The following is a 16,760-nucleotide window of genomic DNA, read 5'->3' as shown; positions in this document are numbered from 1 at the left end:
GTACAGAGGGGATCGTGCTGTCCCCAGAGGAACAATGGTGCATACAAACCACAGGGCTGGCTGAGTGCTTGGCCCAGGCAGCAGGGTTGGAGATGCAGGAGAAGGGATACTGGCTTGGCCAGGGAGGGAGTATCATATAATTTGGCCTCTCAGGTACAGGAACAAGAGACGCTGGCAGCATATCACATCATTTTATTGCCATAGCGGCTGTGGGCCAGATCCAGTTCCCAGAGGGGGTCTGGGTCCAGCCCCTTGACCCTTCTAATACTGTTGAGAAGATGAACCTCGAGCCTCCAAGCACGGGTGCTGAGCATCCTCCGTCCAGGTTGTGGAGCATCTCTGGGGCATCATCCTGCTGCCTGCACCTCCGGGAGCTGGAGGCCAGCAGGGAAAAGTGAGGCAAGGCCAAAGGTGCAGAGTGTGTCTATCCTGTAACCGTAGGGGCTGCCACCATGTCCTGCCCTGGGACTGCTGGCAGGGGGGAGCAGCAGCAGTCCCCTCAGCCCCCTCAAACCTCCATGCCAGGCGCCCGCCCCAGGCCCAGCGCCTGCACCAGGTCATCACTGAGCCCGCTCTTCAGCGTCCGCCGCACTGTGGGAAGAGGAGAGTGTGGCACTGGCAGCACAAGCAACACTGGGTGCCAGAGTACCCAGGCACTGGGGGCCTGCCCAGACAGGGCCAGGCTAATGGGGTGCAGTGGCATGGACTGGTCTCAGGGTACATCCTGTCTGGTGGGCTCAGCATGTCAGGTCATGGGTGGCCCACGGGGAAGAAGCCAGACAAGGCATGGGAGCAAGGACACAAAGGACAAGGCATGGGGACTGATCCCAGAGACAGGGAGATGGGACGAGGCATACAGAGAGAGTACAGAGAAAAGGAGATGGAACAGAAGACAGCAACAGGGACAGAGATGAGAGGGAGTATGGGGATTGGGCAGAGCCTTGGAAGAGAGATTGGACAGGGCATGCCAACAGAGACAAAGAGATGGGAAAGGGTAAGGGGACAGGGACACAGAGATGGGAAAAAGCATCTGAGCAGAGACACAGACATGGGATAGGGACACGGAGATGGGACAGAGTAGAGGAACAGAGCATGGGAACAGAGATGGAACAGGGCACAAGGACATAGGGATGGGACTTACAAGACTTCCTATTCACACGGGACCTTCTGCGTTCCTTGTTGGGGCAGGGTCGGGGGTTGGCATTGTGAGTCACTGATTTCACCAGCTGGTCCATGATTTCATCTGAAGCATCATCAGGTGAGCTGGGAACATCTTCCTGGGCTGGAGAGCTCTGGGTCGGAGTGCCATGCCCTGTTCCTGCATGGGAACAATGAAGATGCTGGCACCAGCTGTTCCCAGCCAGCTGGGCATACCTTGAGTTCCTCTGCCATCCTGCTCCTACCCTGGCTGGCTCGGCTGCGGCGGGCAGGGATATCTGTGGGGGAGGTCAGCACAATCTTCATGCTCTCATGACCCGCCTCCATCTGCTCCTTGGGGCTGCTGGACACCACAGCAGGTGGCAGAACTGCCTCGGCAATGCCGGAGAATTTCTCAGTCTGCAATGGGAGGAGAGGTTGGTGCTGGGGACACGGGGAGCATCAGCTCCTGGTGGCACTGAGCCGAGTGTTCCCATACCTCGGTGATGAGCCGTCCCCGGGTTTTGCTGCGCTCGCGGTGGGCGGCACGTTTCTTCTGCTGCTGCAGGACGCGCTCCCGGCAGGTGCGGTACTCCAAGGCGAACTCCCGCAGCAGTTTGCAGATGGATGTCACCTTCATGTCCCGCGCCGCACTCGCTGGGTACCCCAGGTACAGCAGGAAGGAGTGAAATCTATGGGAATATCAGTCACAGAGGGCCACGAACAGGACTGCAAGGTTCCTGCTGTATCTCCAAGCCACCAACCTGTTCAGGACACGCCTGTGCACCACCTTCAGGACGATGATGCGCTGGGTGCTATCCTTGAGGAACTCTGTCAGCTTGGTCTTCAGCACTGGCTTAGTCTCATGCTTGGCAATCACCTTCAGGTTGTGCCAGGAGGCCCTGCACCTCCGCTCCAGCTGCACCAGGCTGTTGGCCAGCTCTTCAAAGTCAACCTGGAAGAGTGAGATGTCAGTCCTTGGCCATGCTGGTGAGCTGGGCAGCCACAGGACCATACCCTCCCCTTGCCCGGGTGTCACCTGCCTTGCCTCACCTTGGCAGAGCGGGTGATGGAGGCAATTTCTGAGTAGAGGTCAGTGGTTTCTGGGAACTTCTCTACCACCATCTGGCAGAGATGGTAGAGCAGGGACTGCCGGTGTACTGTGTCCTTCACTTCTGAGACCTTCTCCAGGTATCCGAGCTCAAAGCCTCTGCTCTGAAAACCAATGGACTCAGCAGGGACTCTGCTCCTTACTCCAGCAGACCTACAGTCTGCAGATCCACTGGGTCCCCACCAGCACCTCCCAGCTCCTCACATACCCTCTGGGTGCCACAGACCCTTCTGGTCCTCACCCTGCTCCTCACCTGGGAACCATTCAAGAAGTTGCCCATGGCCAGCAGTGTGGCCAAGATGCACTTGAATGTGTGATTTCTGGCCAGCTGCTCCATGCCTAACTTCAGATCAAAGAGCGGCTCTGCGATCTCCTGGGTGAGAGGAGAAGCAGAGAGAGATGAGCGGCCAAGGTGAGATCCCTTGGCCACTCTCCTTTGGGAGCTTCAGCATTCACCCATGAGGATAACCATCTCCTGATCAACCCAAGTTTGCCTTGGGGACCTGCAGCCCATCTCCAGCCATGGGATGGAATCTCCCATGTTTGGATAAGACTGATCCTCACCAGAAACATGCTTGGCTCAGTGCTTAGTATGGCTGGGGTGTCAGTGGTGTGAGGGCAGAGGGGAGATGGAGTACATGGCTCCGTACCTGCTCCAGGCACTCATAGTCTAGCTTGAAGGCCCAGAGCTGGAGCCTCGCTGTGAGGTCACTAATGGAAGACAGGGAGAGCAGGAACTGCTCTGCAGAGCCCAGAGGCACATCAGGATTGGCCAGCTGGGCCTCCTGGATCTTCTGTTTTTCCTCTTCAGTTGGGACCATGGTTAGGATTTTCTGGAGCAGGGAAAGAGGGATATGTCAACATGGGATGTGTTACCCCAGGCATCACGGCATGGACTTCTCCCAGCCTGGGGAAATCACCTGCTGAGGACCTCTCAGAGGAGCTGAAGTTGCTTCTCTTGTGCTCACCTCAATCCCTTCCTTACTGACTGCAAACTCATCAAAGTTGAGCACGGCTGTCTTGATTATATGGATGGGCGGCAGCACGGTGAGGCCAATGTTGATGGCGTTGCTCCTCTTGGGGTCCAACACCACCACTACCTTCTTCCCATCAATGGCTTTCTGCAAAGAGGACAGGATGGATGGGGACAGCCAGGCAAAGGGCTTTGTTTCATGAAGTTATGAACACAGGGAACCAAATACAGACCAGGCAGTGAGCCAAATCAAATCTGTGCACTGCCCATAATCACCCCCATGGAGCCTCCAGGCTTCTGGTGCCCATCCTTGACATAGGTTAGGCCTTCCTCCCACCCCTCAAATCTCCTTGGCCAATGGGTACCCACCATTACCTTTGAGGTTGGTGCTTCCTTTGACCGTGACTCAAAGAGATGCTCCAGTTTGGCAGCATTGACCTCGACATTCTGTAGGGATGCCCAGAGTGTCCCCTGGCCAAACCTGCCAGGCCCCACAGTGCCATCCAGCTGCTTCAGCTCCTTCCAGAAGAGCTTCACTGTCCTCTTCTTCTTAGCCTGGGAGGGACCATCTGTTGTTGAGGGACTTGGCAGCCCTGGTGGGGGTGGGCAGATGGGGACTGCAGGAGGTGGAGGTGGTGGTGGTGGGCAGCCAGGGAGGGCAGGAGGTGGAGGTGGTAGTGGTGGGCAATCAGGGAGGGCAGGAGGTGGAGGTGGTGAGCAACCAGGGAGGGCAGGAGGTGGAGGAGGAGCCATGAACGTTCCAGCACTCATTGCTTCAATGCCAGGAGGGAGGAAAGACCCATTGGTCACTGGCCCTGTGTCCAGGATGTCAAAATCTTCTTCTTCCCCCAAATCAGTGAAGTCCAGGTCCTTGATCTTCAGCTGCACAGGGATGGTCTCCAGACGCTCCCATGTCAGCTCTGTGTCCTTTTTGATGGGCATCATCCCGGTGTTCTCCAGCTTCTGTGTGTGGGTCTCATCATCTATGCTGGACATGGCACGTACCAGCTTGGCATGGGCACTGGCTACTGGCCCATCTGGAGCCCTGCCACAGTGCCGGGCACTCTCCTGCTCCTGGCTGCTACTTCCCTGGGTGTCCATCTCTGTCTCACCCTGGATCTGGGAGGATAAAGGTATTTCATGGAACATCTTCTCCCTTCCTGACTCTGAGGAGCCCTTGGCATAGAGCATGTCCAGCATAAACTTGGTGTCAGAGGAGATGGTGCTGCAGGAGTCAGTGATGTCAGATCGAGCCAAATGAGACCCTGCAGGGAGAGAGGGAGAAGCTGGGACAATCTGCTTGGAGGGGGTAAGTAGTGCTGGCCTCAATGTGGAGTTGGAGTCCTGCTCCGCAGTGGGAGGTGCTCAGATGCCTGCATTTTGAGCAAGGAGGTACCACCAGCCCCTCCAGTGCTCTGTGTGTCACAGATACAGGCATGGGATGGGGACCAAGGGACCACTAATCCCCACCCCAGGGACCCAGATGAGCTGAGAACACACACCCTGGCAGGACCTACTTATGTTGGGTGGCTCCATCCCGGAATCAGAGGTGCCATGGTCTCTTTCCCATGCAAGAGCAGTAGGATGCTCCAGTGTAGTATCGCTGAGGACATCAAGCCGTCCCTTGGCCATGGAAGAGATCTTCTCCTTCTGGGCTGCAGCCAGGTTCTCCAAAAAGCGAGCTCTACAAGACGGGGGGGGTTATTGGCTGGGAGCAAAGCAGGGAAGGGGACAACAGGGACAACCAGCAAACCATGCCATGCCACACTGCACAGCCAGTCCTACAGCACAGAAACCCCCTGCACTAGCCACACTGCATCAGGGACACAAAGGATTCAACCTCCTCTGAGCTCTGCAGAGAGAGGTGATGGCCCCATGGCTGTGCCAACAGGGTGCTGCTATCACTAGTTGGTCCCAACAGACCTGGAGCTCACTGCAACCCTCATCCAAAAGCTGCAAAACCCAGGAGGGCACCAAGGTAGAGACTTGAGGGCATGCTCCTGCTCCTCATGCTCTGTGTGGCCGGAGCCTGGACACCTCCAGCTGGGTACCAGTCCAAGGAAGCGCATGCCTGGAGACACACGCATGCCTCTACTTACTCAAACTTCTTCAAAATAGGCTTGTCCCCATGCAAGGAGGGGGCATCCTCCCGCCTGAGGGAAAACAGGGGTTAGCCCCCACCGCTGGCAGCCCCTCGGGGCTCATGTGTCATGTACACACCCACCTGGCAGCCCTCCAGCATGGAACCTTTGCTCCATGGTCCCAGGGTTCACAGGGAGCCAGAAGAGCCCTGGCGAGCCCCTTCCTGCCCAGGCACCATGTGGCATTGGGTGCTGGAGAGATGGGACATCATCTCCTACACCAAGTAGGGACACCTGGAGCAGGCTGTGCCATCCCCAGCAAGGACACCTCACCCCAAAGCAGGGATCAGAGGGTGTCAGATCCTGTGGGGTGATGGGGAGCGGGTTGGGGTCCCACAGGTAGGAATGGAGAGGCAAGGGATGGGGGCAGCAAGATAAGTGCAAGTGCCTGTATGCCCCAGAGCATCTTAGGATAGGGCAAGGGAGAATTAATAGGACATTAAGCTGAAAGAGAGTAGGTTTAAATTGGATATTAGGAAGTAATTTTTCCCTGTGAGGGTGGTGAGACACTGGCATGGGTTGCCCAGAGAAGCTGTGGATGTCTCACCCCTGTAAGACCAGGCTGGATGCTTTGAGCAACGTTGTCTAATGAAGCATTGGAATTAGATGGTTTTTAAGGTCTCCTTCTACCCAAACTATTCCAGGATCCTATGATTCTATGATCATGCTGGGAGGGAGCACACACATACAGAGCCCAGGCACTTACCAGACAGGGGCAGTTTGGTGCAGCCTGCAAAAGGAAAGACAGAAAGAGTGGGCAGAGGAGAGGGCAAGCGTGGGCAGAGAGGAGAATGAGGAGGAACTGGAGCAGAGCTGTGCATGCCCGAAGGATTCCTTGGAGCTCCTGGCTGGACCCTTTGATACCTGCTGCCCATCATACATCCCTCCAGCTCCAGTGCCCCCCAAGACTGTTTCCCCCCAGGGAAAGGCAGAGTGTGCCCTGGCATGGTCACACCTCATGCTCCTGGGAGCCCATCCTGCTGCTCTGAGGGACCTCCATGCACCCAGCCCCTCCTGGTTCCTTACTTGTAGACGCTGCGCTCTCCTGGGCCTGGGGGCTGCTCCTTCTCAGCCGGGGGGGAGGCCAGGGCAAGCCGCACGCTGGATGTGCTGTTGTAGATGCTGGTGGGACAGGATCTGGAAGAAGATGACAGGGACTGAGAGCAGGTCCCACAGGATTGCTCTCCACCCTTGGCACCAGCAATAGATCCAAGTTCTGCTTATGTCACATCTTTGTGTCTTCACATCCCAAGAGCATCCCCACCACAGACCACATTCAGCTGCACTTACTCTGCTGGGCTGTTCGGTGCAGGGATAGGCAAGACATCCTCAGCTGGGGGCTCCTTTGGAGTGCCAGGAGACCCCAGCAGTGGGTGGGCATCGGCACTGGGATCCTGGGAGCCACCCTGGGATCGCCACCCACGCCGGCCCTCATCTGTCCTCCTCCGCTCTTTGCGTCCCCCTAGGGGCGGCTCTTCCACATCATCCTCCAGCTTGAGAGCGCTCTGTGGAAAGACCAGAGGCATGGCACCAGGCACAACAGCATCCCTTCCACCCCATGCCCTCACCCTCTCTGCTGGAGGCAGGTGGCACATGGCTAGATGCTGCTGGAGCCCTGCTCACCTCGTAGAGCGTGAATTGCTGCTTCAAGTCGAGGTCGGTGCCCTTGCTGCCCAGGTACTGCTGCACCACCTGCTCCATGCCCTGCTGTTCCAGGCAGTCGGTCACGTCGTAGAAGGTGTCCTGGTCTGGGAGGGCTGCCAGCGTCTGGGCAGAATCAGAGGGATGCTGCTGGCATTGGGGTGACCCACACTGAGCCCCAGCAGTGTGGCACCATGAGGACACCCCCACAGACCTTGTTGATCAGTGTCATGGTGAACACCAGCAGCTCCGTGTCAGCCCCATTGCGCTGCTCCAGGATGGCCATTAGGTTGGACCATGGACAGGCACCTGGGAAGAGGCATGAACAGGTGACACACAGGCCAGGAGGGGAAATTGTTCCCCAGCAGGGACCTCGCAGGAGGCTGGAGCTGCACTCACCTTTCGCCTGGTCCACGGCATTGACGGCACGGATGAGCAGTAAGGCGTTGGGCTCTGTGTACTCCACAAACACCAGGAGCAGCTTCAGTGCTGTCTTCACCACCAGGCGAAACTGGGACAAGGGATGGCAGCTGGAACAGCAGCAGTGACAGGGCCTGCCAACGTGCTGCTGCGGCACTGTGGGGCGGCTGTGCCCATGCCCCAGGACTGGGAGATTTGCCGTGGGGCCAGGGACCTGCAGCTGCAAGGCTGATGCCCAAGAAGCACTGGGAAGGGACCTGGAGCAGGAGTGTCTTACTCAAGCTCTGTGCCTGGGAATGTGGTCACATTGGGATGGGGAGGTCTGCAGACCCTGGTGACTTCCAGATGGCTGGGAGCAGGACCCAACGCAAGCAAAGGTACCAGGGTACCAAGCCCAGAGGCAGAGAGTGAAGTACATCCTCTGAGGGATGCTGCAAGGGGACAACCACAAGCAGGGAAGGAGGTGCAGTGGAGGGCATAGGCAGTCCCCCAAGAGCAACAGGCACTCACTGGGCTTCCTGACAATGTGTACAGCCACTGGACAGTCTCATTGTGGTTGATGACACCCTGCATCCCGTCCATGAAGAGCATGATCTGGCTCAAGGCTGCAAGGCAGAGAGTGGGCAGGCTGATGGTCCAGCAAGCAGGGGTGGGGAATTCTCATCCCTGCGCAGCATCACCACAGCAAGGGCAATGTCTGGGCTGCTGGGAAGGCAGAGTAGCCCTAGCAGATTTTGTGGCTCACCCACCCCAAGTGACAGCCTTCCTCCCTGGGGATAAGCATAGAATCCTGGAATGGTTTGGGTTGGAAGGAACCTTAAAGACCCATTCCAACTCCCCTGCCACAGGTAGGGACACCTTCCATTAGACCAGATTGCATCAAAGACCCATCCAACCTGGCCTTGAACACTTCCAGGGATGGGGCATCCACAGCTTCTTTAGGCAACCTGCTCCAGAGGTGCCCTGCGCCCAAATACCAACCCCGGAGGATGTAATTCTGGTAGTTCTGGTCGGCCTCTGCCCCCACTTTGATCAGGCATGTCAATCCCTCCAGGTTCACAAACTCTGGCACCAGGTCCTTGTCCTCCTGTGGGGAGAAGGCTGAGTGTTAGCGCAGTGTGGGGTGGGCAGACAGCCCTGGGGGAGCCCCTGCCCTCCCACCACACCAGCATCCCTCACCTGGAAGAGCTGCTTCAGGGAGAAGAGGGACCTCCGCAGCTCTGGCCCCTGTGAGTTGTACAGCTTCTCTGGTTGGAAAGGAGAGATGTGGTGTGAGTGGCTCACTGCTGAACAGGGGCTCCCAAATGCTCCCAGCTTCCTGGGAAAGCCCTGCATCCTGACTTATCCTGATCCCTGTGCCATGACCCCAGCACTGCCCTGGATGTGGGACACACTCGCTAGAAGCAACTACTGTTCCACAACTACATATTTCAGCCCTCCCACTTTCCTATTTCCTTTTTTTTTTACCCTATTTCTGACCAGCAGTGATACAAATATCCCCTCTGGTTTCCTGTGCAGAACCTAAACAGGAACACAGGCGGGAGGTTGGGCTACTTTTAGCCATCCCTCCCTGGGCACAACCATGCCATGGTTCCAGAGTTCCCAGCAGCCCCAGGGCTTGGGAAAAACCCTGGGAGTAGGATGGGAGTAGGAAGGCCAGTAGTGTGACACAGGTTGGTCAGGGACAGGACTGTCACTGGGCTGGAGACTATGTGCTTATGGGGGTGGTGCCTGCAGGCAGGAGCCAGTGTGGAGCAGCTGGGGCATTGGGAAGCTGGAAGGCCCCGTGAAGACACTAAAGCCATTGGGAGCCAGCACTTCCCACATGCAAAAAATGAGTTAGCCATGCATCCAAACTTATTTTGGGTCAGGCTTAGAGCTGTAACAAGCCAAAAACAAGATGTCCAAGTAGTCCTCCAGACATGCCCTGTAAAACATAGTGTCCCAGCAGCCTCCTCCACTCGCTTATCAGCTTGTCAGAGAGCTGAGAGGGAAGGCAGAGCTGCTGGGAGGAAAAGCAGAAGAGCTCAGGGTTCAGACAGAGCCTGGGAACTGCTGGCAAAGAGCATGAGCATGACCCTGACCCTGGGCTTCCTGCCCCTTCCTGTGTGGTTCAGCTGCAGTCCTGCACCACCAGCTGATGCCCATCTGGCATCACTCTGCTCAGTGCTTGTTTTCCCGCTGCCAAAGACAAAAAAACCCGCTTGAGACTCCTGAATATTTTGCAGGACCTCAGAGCAGGCTGCCTGAACCATGGCAGCACTTTCTGCTGCGCAAGAGCCTTTTGTTTATGTCTTCACAGCTATATTTAGGGCTTGCCTGAATGACCCAGAATAACTGCAGTGGGTGGTGGGCTCTCAGCCCAAGAGGCAAAAGTCCTGATCTCTGCGGATGGAGGGGATTAACCCAGTGGGTACAGCACAAGGACCACATCCCCTGATCTCCGGGAGGGGTTATGGGGTGGAAACAGCCCTCTCCATCACAAAAACCCTGGCCAAAACTCACTGCAGAGGCCAAACCTCCACCATCCAGGGCAGTGGAGCCGCTGGACCAGCCTGGAGGAGGGAGCAGCCCTGACTCACCGATGATGGCGTGGACTCGGACAGAGAGCTGCGTGCGCAGGATCAGGGTTGGCCGTCTACCCTTCCTAAGGTGGAGGAAAATGCGGTGTGAATACCTGCAGTGTGCTCACCACAGCACCTGGCTCCTTGCCCATGGTGTTCACACAAATATGGGGTCCCTGTGTCCCCACAGGACTCAGGTTTCCCATGTGCCTCACCTGACCTCCTCATAGAAACCCTCCAGATCATCCTTCTGTTCCAGCAGGGACAAGTCAAGGTCCAGGTAGTGTCCAGAGGGTGAGACCTGCAGCGTGCAGTCCTCCAGCTGGGGATGCAGACAACCAGGCTGAGCACCCATGCCCACCACAGCCCTACTGGCTCCCAGAGCATTCCCAGGTCACTCTCCTGCCCACACCAAACTCAGCTGGCAGACACATCCTGGAGTGGGGTGGCATGTCCCACCCATCCCCAATCACTGGCTCTGCAGGGAGATTTCCCAACACCTTCCACCTCAGCCTGGTGCTGATGTGGAGAAACATGGAGCCCCAGGCTGGAAAAGGCTGCCACCATCGAGCTCCTTGGCAATCCCTGAGTCGAAACCATGGCAAGAGATTGATTGTCTCCCTGGGGGCTCCCCTTAGCAGGGATGTGACTGAGGCAGGTTCCCTCAGAGGGCTGGCACATTGCCCCCCGCCTGCTGGGACTGGGTCTGAGGGAACTGTCAGGCACCCAGCCCAGCCAGGGACACCCCAAAGCAGGGCAAATCCCTGGGATGTGCCAGGCTAACACACCCTCTGACTCAGCCCAGAGCCACCTGGCCTCTTCCACCAGGATGTGGATAAGCACAGCCCTGAGACAAGTCTGGGGTGAGGGGCACCTTCCCAGGAAGTCCATGCACAGCAACCACGGTGCACACACAGTGGGCACAGCGCCCACAAAGTTCATGAGGCACCCTGGAGCCAGCAGCACCCCGCAGCATCCAGGCAGGTCTTCTGGGTCTGGCAATTCACCCTCGAGGCACCAGTAGAAGCAGAGGGAGGGCAGTGCCAGCACCCTGCCTCCCCTGCACATCTGGATCTGTTCCTAAAGCATTTGCAACTTCCCTGCCCCACCCTCTCCCTGCTCACTCCACCTCCGAGGAACAGATCTGCGTGGCAGGAACTGAGGACTGGGGGTAAAATCCCATTATTAAAGCTGCTCGTGGTGCAAACAAGAGCAAGCAGCACAAGCAGCAGTAGGAGGGAGCAGAGGGGATCCATCAGCCATCTAAAACCCCACCTCAATTTCAACCCCAAATTGCAAAAGATCCAAGCACAGTCTTGTGGCTGAGGAGCTCAGATGGGAACAGTCACAGCTTCTCTGCCTTTCCCATCAGTGCCTTTCCCTACTGTGGCCCTGGAGATCCTGTGGCTCCTGCATCTCACTGGGATTCCACTCCATCACATTCCCATCTCCTTGCATCCCAGCATTGTGCAGGAGCTCACACATATGAATTCACTGAGTGTGACCTTAATACCAGAGGGTAAAGTAAATGCCTCATGCATTGAAGTAATTAGTACTGACCACGCCTCGGGCAATTTGGTGGAGCACTGTTGGGTTGGAGGTTGATGTGTCCCACTCCACCTCCCGTGGTCACTGACCACACCAGCCAGCCATAGCAATATGAAACAAACTCCTGGTACTCCTGGCTGCCAGCTCTGTGTTCACAGTGTGAGTCCCTAACACTGACCCCACACAGGATTTGCTCACTGGGGAATGCTTCAATTCCTCCACTGGGACAGGCTGTCCTGCATTCCTGCACCCACCTGGACATCCGTGCATCCACCCAGCCAATCCTGCATATTCCTGGGCATCCTCTCAGACATCTCTGTATCCTCCTGGCCACCCCTGCATCCCCATAGGCATCTCTGCCATCTCCTCAGGCATCCCTGCATCCATTCAGGCACTCAAAGACACCAAACAGTAAATCACCCCCAGTACAAAAGCCTTGCTTTCTCTGGGCTGCCACAGCCCCAGCAAGCCAGAGTTAACATCCCAGCTCCTTTGGGGCTGGTGACATGTCCCAGCTGGTGGCGGAAGGCCAAGCCCCTGGGACCTGACCCTGTGTATTTCCTGTGTGAGCTTGGCAATGTTTCTCACTAGGGATGCTCCAAGCACTGGCCCTGGTTTGGCTGTGGCCTCCCTGGGGATGGAGAGGTTATCCCAGGCTCCTGCTGCCCTGCCAAAAATCCTGGGCAGCACTTCCAGACCAGGGAGCAGCAATTACCCCAGGGCCAGGGGTTATTCAGACAGGGGGTTTATACCCTGTAGGATTAAGCTGGGATCTCAGTGTTATGCTGCTGGGGGCAGCAAGTTGGGGTCACAGTCACCCAGTGCAGGGTGACTCTGATTCATCTGTCTCCTGCCTGGTAAACCATTATAACATGAGCCAGACTTTGAGGGCAATGGGGACTTGAGGGCAAAGCAGAGCTGGGAAAGGAGAGTGTCCCACGCTCACACATCCAGCCTGCAGCTCTTGGGAGTCCCAGCCACCCTGCAGCAGGATGGATGTCCTTCACCCATTCACGGGGAGGTTCCAGGGTCTTGCTGGGGACACAATGCTGGTGCAAACCCTGACCTGGAAAAGGTTTCTGTCTATGTTGAATGCCCCATCCCTGGAAGTTCAAGGCCAGGCTGGATGGGTCTTAGAACAAGAGGTGTAATAGAAGGTGCTCCTGCCCATAGCAGCAGGGTGAAACAAGATGATCCATTTAAGGTCCCTTCAAACCCAAACCATTCCAGGATTCAATGTAGGTGTGATGGAAACCTCCCCATCTCCAATATGGAGACATCGTCCATGCACAGACAAACTCACACTATCCACCACAGCATCACATTTTCTTGCCCACCCCTATTGTGGCATCCCCACATGGGAGGATGCTCCAAGGCCAGGAAGCGAATATCCTCTTTATCTGCCAGCAAAGGAAACACTTTTACCCCATTTCTAACACTTTCTTTTTGCAGTAACCACAATTTACCAACAACACTGCAGCTCTTCTAGAAAGGAAAAAATATATTATTTAAATATTGTAGGCAGCAGTTAAACACAAGGCACTGACAGGTCAGAAAGCCATGGCATCACCAGCTGCTACTCATCCTCCCAAAACACACAGGGGCTGATGGTTTATAGAGGTACGACAACCACAGGACCAATCCCAAACCCAACCCCAGCCAAGCACATTCACCTCAATTTAGCTGCAGGGCTAAGAAGGGTGTCCACTGCTAGGGAACCCAGGTGCCTGTCCATTCCTGCATGATGGATGGCAGCAAGTGGATGAGAACACTGCCACTGCCTTATCATGGGGGCAGAAAATAATACCCAAGCCAGGAGGGATCTCTGGAGGCAACCCAGAGTCTGCCCAGAAGAGCAGACTTGCTTCCCTCTGGAAGCTCCACCAGCTGGGCTCATTGCTCATTAACAGATCTCTTGTTGCTCATCAACAGACCTGTGGCAGTTGGTGGACCCCGGTCCTAGGCAGCAGTTGGTGTCCTGGAAAAGCCATGGCATGAAAGCCATGGTGTCCTGAAAGCCATGGCTGCCTGCCTGCAGCTCCCTTCCCAGGATCCATGCAGGGATGGTTTTGGGAGCTGGGGAGTGCTGGGGGCTGCTGAGCACCAACACTCAGTGCCACTGATAACCCCTCCTCATTGCTTTTATGCCTTCCAGAGGTTAAGTGGGGCAAAGACCCTCACCAAAGCCCTCCTCAAGCCTGTTAGGAAACAGAGGACAACAGGGCTGTGGGGTGGGTATTGCACACTTCTCACACAGAGACTTCCCCACCAGCACGTCTATTGAGCACAAGAGCTCTCAGCAAGTTTATGGCACTGAGGCCATTGAGCTGTTTGCTCTTCCCAGATTTCCGGGGGAGGAAGGAGAATGTAAAACTCTAGCCTGATGGGTTTTGCAATTGTTTGGAAAAATCCCCAGATTCAGAGGTGAGATAGTGTTCAAGGGAGGCAAGGGAGGGAAGAAGCCTTTGGGGACTTTAAGGACTTTAAGGACAGGCAAAAAAACCTGCCCTGTCAAAACCTGCCTGCAGAGTTCAGAAAACCCAGGTCCACACCCTGCCCAAGCATCACCCAAGGGTACTAGAAAAATGCTGGAAAGCTGGAGAAGATAGTATCGGCCTGGAGGCAAACAATGCAGCAACAGCAAACAAAGCAGGAAGGTATTTCCAAACACTTCCCGGAGAGCATGAAAAAGTAATCAGTGACAGGTCGTGTTCAGGGAGAGGAAGCATCAAGGGTGTCATGGGGCAGGACAGGCTATACAAGGCAGTGATGCTTGCACAAAAAACCTCTTGCCATTATCTCAGCTGTTCCCAGCACAGGGAGCTGCTTAGCTGGGCCCAGCAAGGGTAGGACTCAGGTGCTCTCCCATGGCAGATCATCCCCTGGGTGCCTGTTGCTTAGTCTTCCTCCACTGATGAAGGTACCCCAGCCCAGCTCTCTCCAGGCTGCTGCATCCTCTTTCAGTGCTCTGCAGGTCCAGGCATGCTGCCCAGCAGGACAAACCTGGCACCAGGCATCCCCAGCTGAATTTTTTTACAGCCAGTTCCTTGGGAAAAATCCGACTGTTCATTTACTAATTTTAGGGCGGTGACTAATGGAGCTGAGTGCTACCTGGCACAAAAGGCACCAGGGGAGGCTTTGGCTGGTCATGCCAGGGGAACAACATCTGTATGGCTCCAAGGGTGTCAGCTCTGGATTTTGACTGAACTGGGTGGTTTGGGAGACTGACCTCACTCCACAGGCTGTAAACCCCAGTGCAGGAAGCTCCCAATGAGCACATGTGCCCAGCTTGTCAGGTGGGACATTCTGCAGCCCTTGCTGCCTCAGAGAGCGCTCTGTGATAAAGGCAGCACAGTTTATAGCCTATATAATCCAGAAATCTGGTTTATAGATCCAGAACAGGATCCAGGCTGTTCAACTATGATTTCACCAAGGGTCATGGCATGATACAGGGAAACTACAAGAAACTTGGCTTAGGCAGAGAAGAGAGCCCGAAATCCCAGGGTCAACACACTTCTGCTGGGCACAGGACCTCCTCGCTTCGCTCCCGCCCTTGGGAACGCAGTGTCCAGTCTCCCCTCCCCCCTCGCACTGCCCTGTGCCACCACGGCAGCACTCCGGGCTGGCGATCCCGTTACAGCCAGCTCCTGCCCAGGGAGCACAGAACACGCCTGAAATTTGAGTTTGCTCCATTCGTCATGTCTCCGGGCTGTTTGTTCCCAAACAAACTCCCTTTAGTCACCGCCTAAAAATCTCATGACAACGACATGAGACGCTACTTCTTTGCTCCAAGAAAAATGAAAAGGGGAATAAACGGGAGGGTTTTTTTTTTGTGCAGGCAAAGATCTCAAAGTGATCCCCTCTTCCCTGGAACGCCAGCAAGCTCAGTGTCAGGCACACCGAGCTGATTTCCCCCCCACCCCCCCCCCCACCCCATCTCTCCGCTCTGGCTCTGACTCTGAAATCCTCCAGCCAGCCGGGGTTCCTGCCTCCTTTCCCTGCACTCCTGTATCTAGCGCTGCAAGACGGAGATGCTCAGTTATTGCCAAGCTCTGCTGGGTCCCTCGTTCCTAAGGAAGAAAACAAGCCTGTCCCCATCCTGAGAAGGATGGTCCGACAGCATCACGCCCACAGGAGATACGCAGACAGGTACCCTGTGTCCTGCACTTCCCAGCCCGAGCCAGACTTGAGGACACACAGACAAGACACGGTGCCTCGCTCCACATTCGGCCTCCTGCCTTCCTCCCAGCTGAAGGAAATTGCTCAGCATGAATTTCCGTACTGCTGTCTGGTGACAAAGCTGCTGCCGGACCGGTGAGATGAGGGGCTGGCGGCTCTCCGCCCCCACCATCACCTCCCCAAGTTCCAGGTGCCGCAGCAAGCAGGAGCGCTGGAAGGGTCCCAGGTGGAGCCGGTGTGCTCCACTCCTGGCTGCCGGCGTGGAAGTGCGAGGCCGGTGGGCAACACGCTGCTTTGCTCAGCCCCGACGACACGGGGATGACTCCTGCCCTCATCCTGCTTCCCCCTGTCGGGGTTCCTGCTTGCTCTGAGCAACACATCCTCTTCCTCCCGCCGACTCATTCGGGGCCGGCCGAGGCTGGCATCTCCCGCAGGGACTCACATCGGGAGCGCTGCCCGGGACGCACCGTCCGATTCCTCACCCCCCCGATCCCCTCTAGCCAGCAATCCCCACCCCGTTCCCCGCGCGGTGCCCGCACGGTGCTTTCCCCGCCGCCCCCGTCCTTGCTCACCGGCAGCGGGCACCCGACCAGGCGGTGCAGCGCGGGCAGCTGCGCTCCCAGGGCCAGCGCCTCCTCCAAGGCGTACACCGGGGCTCGCCGGGGCTCCGGGAAGCTGCCGAAGGCGAAGGGATCCGCGTCCTCCAGGTACTGCACCCGGCATGGCACCGTCGCCTCCGCCGCCTCCACCACCGCCATGGCCCCGCCGCCGCCGCGGCCCCGTGCGACACCGCCGGCACCGGGAGCGGACGCGGCCTCGGCCCGGCCCCTTCTCCCCCCCCCGGCCGCTCGGCGGGCCCTCCCTCGCAATGCTCCGCCTGCTGCAGGCTCTGGGGGGCTCCACTGGGACGCTCTGGCACCAGGGATGCTCCAGACCTCGGAGGAGTGCTCCGGGTTCTGAGGGGGTCCATAAGTGTGTCCCGGTACCGAGGATCTCCAGACCCCAGGTTGCTCTGGCGTCAGCGGTGCTCCAGGCCCCGTGGGGAA

The 16,760-nt window shown here is 56.9% G+C and overlaps 1 protein-coding gene across 3 annotated transcripts; it reads right to left on the bottom strand.

The window, feature by feature from the left end:
- Positions 1-202: 202 nt before the first annotated feature.
- On the bottom strand, positions 203-16,503 carry FHOD1 (formin homology 2 domain containing 1). 3 transcript variants are annotated; one of them, XM_062500294.1, is made up of 22 exons: positions 16,287-16,503; positions 10,203-10,309; positions 10,006-10,070; positions 8,603-8,670; positions 8,405-8,510; positions 7,934-8,028; positions 7,403-7,514; positions 7,218-7,312; positions 6,986-7,129; positions 6,653-6,867; positions 6,389-6,499; positions 4,739-4,905; positions 3,597-4,486; positions 3,217-3,369; positions 2,899-3,081; positions 2,502-2,621; positions 2,191-2,352; positions 1,902-2,092; positions 1,637-1,829; positions 1,404-1,557; positions 1,142-1,318; positions 203-591 (listed from the first exon to the last, which is right to left on the bottom strand). In XM_062500294.1, exons 1-22 carry the CDS (start codon positions 16,470-16,472, stop codon positions 509-511), a joined length of 3,777 nt encoding a protein of 1,258 aa, XP_062356278.1. In that variant the 5' UTR covers positions 16,473-16,503; the 3' UTR covers positions 203-508. The 3 variants fall into 3 exon arrangements, 2 of the variants coding, with proteins under 2 accessions (XP_062356278.1, XP_062356277.1); XM_062500293.1 differs by lacking the exon at positions 203-591 and having other exon boundaries at positions 600-1,318; XR_009933545.1 differs by lacking the exons at positions 203-591; positions 1,142-1,318; positions 1,404-1,557 and having other exon boundaries at positions 1,690-1,829; positions 1,902-2,079.
- Positions 16,504-16,760: the final 257 nt, after the last annotated feature.

Source organism: Cinclus cinclus, chromosome 11 (genome assembly GCF_963662255.1).
Source record: "Cinclus cinclus chromosome 11, bCinCin1.1, whole genome shotgun sequence".
Classification (NCBI taxonomy): Eukaryota; Metazoa; Chordata; class Aves; order Passeriformes; family Cinclidae; genus Cinclus; species Cinclus cinclus.
Note: the sequence above shows the minus strand (reverse complement) of the source record. Positions and strands in the feature narration are given on the sequence as shown.